The sequence below is a fragment of the Salvelinus sp. IW2-2015 genome, linkage group LG1, assembly GCF_002910315.2.
Source record: "Salvelinus sp. IW2-2015 linkage group LG1, ASM291031v2, whole genome shotgun sequence".
Taxonomy (NCBI): domain Eukaryota; kingdom Metazoa; phylum Chordata; class Actinopteri; order Salmoniformes; family Salmonidae; genus Salvelinus; species Salvelinus sp. IW2-2015.
In genome coordinates, this window is record NC_036838.1 from 52671919 (window position 1) to 52680107 (window position 8189).

General features: G+C 44.6%; 1 protein-coding gene across 3 annotated transcripts in view; it reads left to right on the top strand.

Annotated features, from left to right (window-relative positions):
- Positions 1 to 6053, top strand: part of LOC111969803 (E3 ubiquitin-protein ligase TRIM62) — a 45594-nt gene extending 39541 nt beyond the window's left edge. For all 3 annotated transcript variants that reach the window (XM_023996074.2, XM_023996083.2, XM_023996093.2), the window contains exons 5-6: positions 145 to 260; positions 3592 to 6053. In XM_023996074.2, the coding sequence (XP_023851842.1) occupies positions 145 to 260; positions 3592 to 4145 (670 nt within the window). In that variant the 3' untranslated portion in view covers positions 4146 to 6053. The remainder of the gene's footprint in view (positions 1 to 144; positions 261 to 3591) is intronic.
- The last annotated feature ends 2136 nt before the right edge of the window (positions 6054 to 8189 follow it).

Consider the following 8189-nt stretch of genomic DNA (forward strand, 5'->3'; position numbering starts at 1 on the left):
ACAGAGAAAATGGTGCAGTTACTAGAGACGTCTCACAGAGGGCGCAAAGACGGTCACTCGAGACATCTCACAGAGGGCGCAAAGAGATGTGAATGTAAGAGTAGATTATTGACAATGACATTGATCGTCCTTCTTCCCCCACAGGATAAAAGGAAAGATACATGAGACCAATTTAACATATGAAGATTTCCCGACCTCCAAGTACATGGGGCCCCTGCAGTACACAATATGGAAGTCTCTATTTCAGGATATTTCACCAGGTATGCACCACCTATGGTTACTGTTAACCCTCACCCAATTAAACTGTGTAACAGCATGGGCTTCAACAGGAGCCGCTTATGAATTGTTAGATACTCCCAAATACCTCAACACGTCAATCAGTAATGATACAAATCGTTGTCTTCCACCATGGAAGGGTAGCATAGATTGAGGTTTAAATTGGGCTTTAAATTGATGCCTTGTACGGAACAAGGAAATAATAGTAACCTTGGAACAGACTCACACAGTGGGAGCTAATCCTGCATTAAAATAGATGGAATGTTTGAGCTTTAGGAACTGCGTGATGAGAAAATGGTGGCTGGAGGGTTGAGATGCCCTTCTCTGTTAGGAGAGCTGATGTTGAGCTATTCTCTCTCCCCCTCTCCTCATATTCWCCCTAAGCCCCCAGCCATCACTCACTCTTAGAGAAGGTTATTTAAAATAATGCACCAAGGAATATTTCACTCCTTCAATAGATTCACCCATTTTGGCCTGTAGCTGGTGAGAAGGCAGGGTGGTTTCTTGGCCTCCCTTGACTGCGTGCCAAATGGAACAATTGGTTCCAATCCATCACCACTGGCTGCCACGGTGACAGCACAACGCCTTTCGATCCCATCAGATGATAGTTTAGACTTATTATTCCCCTATCTCTTCTATCAAACCCGTGCCTTTTTTAAATCTATGTTCCCAATTAGAAAAATAGCATGTGAGTGTGTGAGAGAGCGGGTATGAATGCATTTGTTTGTATGTGTGCAAGAGAGTGGCATTGTAATGGATTGATTTAAACACACTGCCTGGCAATGTCATTGTGTGGTAAATACATTGTCCTGCCTGCTGGCTACTGGCCTGGCCTCCTGTTTATACTGTAACATATAACTACCGAGGAACAAGGGGGCGATTTGGCAAATTCCCCTCTGTCTGTTTTATTCTAAACCACCTCTAATAATGGGAGTGAGTGAGGAGAACAAGCCGCCATTGTTCCTCTAGTTCAGTTTTCCATAATGACTGAACAAAAAAAATCAAGGTAGTGGAGCAGGCAGGGGTGGAGTGCTATAGCCAAACTCCCTCGTTAACCCACAGAACTACATGTAGCTGGCAGCCTCCAGCCATGCCAACACAGAGTTGTAGACTCATACTATATAAGGTCTATCTATAATGACTGCTTCCCACCTCCCACCACAGCTCTATTTCCATACCTTTGCATGACACAACATCGATGAGTACAACATCAAACAGTGGAGGCCAAGGTACTTTGAATGTAGGGTAACATGGGGTAAGATGCCCCCCCCCCCCCCCCCCATTCTTAAGATCAATGTCTAACTGTTGACAAGCAGCACAAAGAAAGGCTGAGTCGGCTACAGTCCTGGAGGACAAGTCAAAAAACTAAGAGAAGAAAGCAAAGGTAACAAACTATAAAGGAAAAAGATGGCTACAGTTGATTGATTTTTATTTTTATCAAATGTGTTTTTTAGGAAAGCGGCATTTTTCCCATCTACCGAGGTAACATGATTTTGGAACCTGGAACAACCTTTTTCAGTGGCGCCACAGCTTTCTCCAGTGTCACCGGGTTTTCCAGTGGTCACCGGGTTTTCCAGTGTAACCGGGTTTTCTAGTGTCACCGGGTTTTTCTAGTGTCACCGGGTTTTCCAGTGTCACCGGGTTTTCCAGTGTCACCGGGTTTTCCAGTGTCACCGGGTTTTCCAGTGTCACCGGGTTTTCCAGTGTCAGTTTTTTTTTTCTCCCTTTGCTTTCTTCTCTTAGTTTTTTGACTTGTCCTCCAGGACTGTAGCCGACTCAGCCTTTCTTTGCCTAGGCCTCGCCTCCTGTATCCTTGGCCTGGGGGACAACTCCAATATGACCTTTGCTGCTGTTTGTTGTAGTAGAACTAGTACTTTAAACAAAAACAAACAAATAAACAACTCATGAGTATTGGTTCAATAAACACTTATTTCTAATCACACTATATGCTACTTTATATTTCCTAAAATGAGTGCTGACGTTCAGAGCAAGGTCACTGGAGACCTGTGGGTGCTGGGTAGACTTTGTTGTGGTGGATGTGGCAGAGGTTGATGTTGTGGGATATGGATGGATAATTCTTTGTGCTGCTTCATGAAACCATAAAACCAGTCTATGCCTGCCAGTCTAACCCTGGCCCTTATTCTAACTTTGACCCCTAACCCTAATCCTGCTAACTGGGGGATTAGCTGACTATGATAATAGACATATTATGCTAACTAGCTGGCTAGCATTTATTTCACCTCAGACTTTCGGCTAGTGAGGTTGTTGGTTAGCTAACTGGGCTAGCCAGTGCCTAAATTACAGCTAGAAACAAATGATCAATCATAAAGCATCTCGCCCCCAACATACTAACCTAACATATTACTACTTTACTCAAAAACAATCTATTTTTCTCTCTAAACAAGTGGATGATTTATCTTAAGGTTTCCCTTCATGTATATAAAAGAAGAAGAATCATTGGATCTAAATGACCCAAGAAAATTTGTAGTTGATCGAGACTAGTGGCAGCCAGAGGAATTGTTGAGAGAAATTTGTGACATCTTGTGGTTTTTGTGAGAATTACAGGGGGATTTTCAGTTTTTAGCATTGTCAGTGTTTGAACCAACAGTCCCAAACATGGCTGATACAAATATTTTTTCATGATTTCTTTATTTCCTGAAATATGATAACAGTAGATGTAGGGTGTATTACAAGAGTGGATTATTAGGCTACCCATGAGTCATCCCAACACCATTGACAGTTCCTTATTCTGTTCCTGATATGGTCCTTCAGCGGCATCAGCTCATTTTTGCTAGAGCAGAAACACCAGCTTGAAGCTACAGTCAGTCAACCTACAGTGACCATTGCAGACAGAGACTGTGCCATTGACACAGCTCAGCTCCTCCCTCCAAACGGAATGTCCTTGGTCCTCTCCCATCCATCTGATGTATCACTTTTTAAATATAACGTTTTGGAGATCAATTTGTATGCACTTGACGTCAGGACCCCTCTCCAGTTCAGGGACTGGCTGAAATGGGATGCCAGGATATTTTCACTGCCTCAGCATAGAACTCAGACAGTACAGTGTTGATAGTGAAAATGGAGTGCACCAAATGACACAGCAGTTCTGGAGCTAGTGTCTGTCAGAGAGGGAGCGTCCTCATAACATATTTTATACGTGTTTTTCTCTCTTGGCAAACAGTATTTCAAGAAGATGTCTTTATCTGTATCCTGTAACTGTATTTATCTGGGCTAGCCCTGTCTGCTTGTCTCTGGTATGTCTCCACGTTAACCCTGTATCTCCATACATATTGTGTCCCTTCTCTCTCTCCGTAGTGCCAGCAGCTTTGACCTTAGACCCCGTCACAGCCCACCAGAGACTCATCCTATCAGATGACTGCACCATCGTAGCCTATGGTAACCTGCACCCCCAGCCGCTGCAGGACTCACCGCGACGCTTCGACGTGGAGGTGTCTGTGCTGGGGGCCGAGGGCTTCGGCTCCGGGGTGCACTACTGGGAGGTGATGGTGTCTGAGAAGACCCAGTGGATGATCGGCGTGGCCAACGAGACGGTCAGCCGCAAGGGCAGCATCCAGATCCAGCCCAGCCGCGGCTTCTACTGCATTGTCATGCACGACGGCAACCAGTACAGCGCCTGCACCGAGCCCTGGACCCGCCTCAACGTCAAGAGCAAGCTGGAGAAGGTGGGCGTGTACCTGGACTACCCCAAGGGCCTGCTGGTGTTCTACAATGCTGACGACATGTCCTGGCTGTACACCTACAGGGAGAAGACGTTCCCGGCCAAGCTCTGCCCCTACTTCAGCCCCGGGCAGAGCCACGCCAACGGCAAGAATGTCCAGCCGCTGAGAATCAACACCGTGCGTCTATAAGAGCTACACACAGTGTCACTAGACAGATCACTCACCTCAACCCTAACCTGACAATAGGATGATGATGATGATGATGATATAACTAAGATCCTAAAGACAACTAGTTTTAAAATGAAGGAATATGAGGAAAAGAACAGGGTGTATGACTATGGAATGTTTATTTCTTTCTGTCTGGTTTGCGGGGGACAGGAAGTTTTCGTGTCCTGCTCTTTTTGCCTGTCGGTGTGGGTCCTCACTATTCTCACCTGGGAAAGACTATTGGAACGCTGCTCCAGCAGCATCGCTCCAACTGGAGCCCTGGTTAGCTTCTTCACTGGTGTAAGGAGAGACTCTGTCTGCATAGATGTCATCCCACAATGGTTTAGTGGGTGGATCTCTGTGTGCTGTTGCTGTCTGAGGACCACCTTGCACAAGCCCAAGGGCTCTGCTCTCCTTACAAGTATCCAGACTGACAGATGGCTGCTCTCTCTCTCAGCAGCCAGACATTTGACTCTGGTCTCCTTTCTTCCTCTGTGCAGTTGGCTTAACCGTGTTTGTGGAATGTGTCTGACACCCCTATGGTCCTTTTTCTTTGGCATAGTTAGCAGTTGTGAGTGGTGGCAGTGAGTGCTGGTCCATGTCCCTCCATGTACCTGTACCCTTTACTGATGAAAATGATGTCGCAGCTCTTGATTATTTTCCCTCAGGTCACACGTGCACTTTTCCATCGTTGACAATGTCAGTCAGTCCAAGACGTGCTGGAACGGCAGAATCATGGTCCGTGTGGTCTAGTGATCGTCACTGTAGTAGTATCCTCACCGCTCCTTCCTTTCCCCACGAGTCATGCTTTGTTGGTTTATTCACCTCCAGCATGCAAGCGCTCTACTCTAGCTGTCCTGTACCTGTGGTTATTTATTCACTTAGTGTTAACACTCATACATTCCTGATTCCATCTCCCTGCCTCCTCCCTCCCATGACATCTCTTTATCGCATTGTAGTTGTCAAAGGGCAATCTCAATAAATGAATCTTGACTACTGCTGATTTACACTTGGCCTATGGGGCAGAGAACACTTACGACTCGAGCAGCATGACGCTGCAATTAATGTTTTTAATCAGTCATTCTGTCTCTTTCATTTTTTTCTTCAAATATGTTGAAACTAGTAAATGCTATGGATACAATGTTTTTAATATATTTATAGATTGTCTAAATAGTTGAAAGACTTTAAGGATATACAAATGGCCAAGGAGAACAATATTAGAGTACATTATTATACTGCCCTGGCCTATCATTCTTTTAACATCCATTTAGTTCCATATGGCTGTTGCAGCGTYAACAGAATACACTGATATGTTTTGAGGCTCAGTTCATGTTGGCTCCTGCCCCATATGCCTCAAGTGCTCTTGTGATCCCCTGGTTTAAGGCCAGTCCTCTAGATTGTTAAGGGACAAGAGCTTGTTATTATACAAAGTCCAGCACGGAGAGAGCCAGGGGGGTGAGTGTGTGTGTGTTTATGTCTGTATGTTAGTGTGTGTGCATGTTCTGGCCTCCTCATCTGTGAGGTGAAGTGATAAAATATCACATCTGTACCCCCTATGTCCCTGCCTCGTGTGTTTGTTCACTTTGAAGAACTGGGGCAGTTCCCTACATTGTTGGTACAGTATGCGCAGTATGATGCAGAACCATGTGGAGTGTATTTGAAGCAAGACTGCTGTCCTGTGATATGGACACCAAACAGGAGATGATTATTGTGGGGTGGTGGTGGGGGTCATAATAATGACCATTATATGAACACTTTTTAATGAGGATTGTGTCTTTTGGATGATGGCCGCTGTGCACCCATCGTTGTGCAAACATACTCTGGTGTGCTTCTGCTGCTAGAGGTCCATGACAAATGTTTTCATGTACAATTAAAGACAGGTAAAACCAACGTCTCATTGACTTTGTCCTTTAGAAACACACTGACACACATACTGGTACATTAACATGAAGCTCTAATACATTTGTTGAGTCCTTTGACAATATGCAAGTGAAATGCTTACACAGAATGTCTAACAGAACTCCACTAGAGAGCAGCTATAAGATATCAGTATGAGAGAAATTGCCTGTGCAAGCAAATGCTTGTTAGCATACATTCTGTGTCAAGGTGCATATTTCAGCTGAGATGTGCCAACTCCCAGCCCTGTGAATGCCTCCCCGACACGGCAAGCCAGAGACTATGTACTCCCTTTGTTCTCTGTTCCTCTCGTTCACATGCTGAGGCATTTCTCAACTAGATGAATAGAAATCTGCGAGTAACCCCGTGATGGATCACACTGTCTAATCTGAACACAATACAACCTCACCGCACGGAAGAGCCTTACTGTGTTGTCTGCCCGGGAATTATCCCTCACGCACTGTCTCCCTGTCTGCTGTCTGTCCCCTGTAGCTGGGGAGAATGCCTGGAGATCTCAGAATGCCTTCTAAAAAAAGGGAGATTTGATTTATAATTTTTATAAAACTGTTTAAAGTGAACATCGGAAGTAAGAAGCAACGGTTAGCCAGATATTTGACATCAATGCTGTTGTTGGAGGCCACTTTATGATGGCAGAGCTGCCTGTAGTTTGATGGCCTCATGCATAATTATTCATGCTATTTTGGGGCAGGTTGATACCAGCTGCATCATTATTACAGGGGAACTGTGGACCTGGCAACGGAGCAGTCAACAACAGAGAGCCTTTGTTCATGTCAGTCAGACCACCAGGACATCTCAGTAACATTTTCATCTATATTTCTGTTTTCTACCTTCAGTTACACTCCTGTAATGAATCTAACTTCACATCAGGGGAAGTTGTCCATTTAAACTGAAAGATATTTTCCCATGGGGAGATCCTCGTTATGAAACCCTCACCATATAGGTAACGTGGCTCAGGTGGGAGTGTTGTGTGTCACTGTCCCCTACTAGGGAATGGGGATGCGAAGGATAAAGTTGGGCTGTTCTCTCACAGGTACCATAACTGTAGTGACTGAGCTGGAGAGAGCGCCTTCACTCAAAATTAGCTTTCACACAGTGACCTTGAGAAAGATGACGAATGGAACTCTGCTCACAATGATAATATTTTGTTGAGCGTAATCAGCATGCTCTTATAGTTTGAACAAAGAACAGCCTGAACAGAAGCTAATTATTCAGATGATTATTGGAATTAACGTAGCCTCTGAAGGGCATTTTCAGTCCTTTTACAGCAGCAATGGTTGTGTGAGATGTTTTCCGTGGGAGTGATTCTGCCTTAGAGGGGAACATTTGAGAAGGCAGTGTATTGAGAATGAACCACCCAGAGAAGTATATGTCAATAACATCCCTAATAGCAGTGTTGTGCATTTCCACATTAACTTGGAAGTTGGCGTACTGTCAAATGAAAGCTGCATTTCCCACCTGTAATACCTTACTTCATTCTGTGAACTTCATTGTCCATATAAGCTTTTTGATTTGACATTCATTTCAATACGTAATTTATGACACAGTATTGTTATTCTGTTCGGCTAGTGTAGAAATGAAAAGAATCACTGAAATCTTGAGTCAAACTGCCCTGTGTTAACAGTATGTCAGAGTTACATACACTCACAAGTACATACACTGCTCAAAAAAATAAAGGGAACACTTAAACAACACAATGTAACTCCAAGTCAATCACACTTCTGTGAAATCAAACTGTCTACTTAGGAAGCAACACTGACAATAAATTCCACATGCTGTTGTGCAAATGGAATAGACAAAAGGTGGAAATTAATGGTAATTAGCAAGACACCCCCAATAAAGGAGTGGTTCTGCAGGTGGTGACCACAGACCACTTCGCAGTTCATATGCTTCCTGGCTGATGTTTTGGTCACTTTTGAATGCTGGCGGTGCTTTCACTCTAGTGGTAGCATGAGACGGAGTCTACAACTCACACAAGTGGCTCAGGTAGTGCAGCTCATCCAGGAAGGCACATCAATGCAAGCTGTGGCAAGAAGGTTTGCTGTGTCTGTCAGCGTAGTGTCCAGAGCATGGAGGCGCTACCAGGAGACAGGCCAGTACATCAGGAGACGT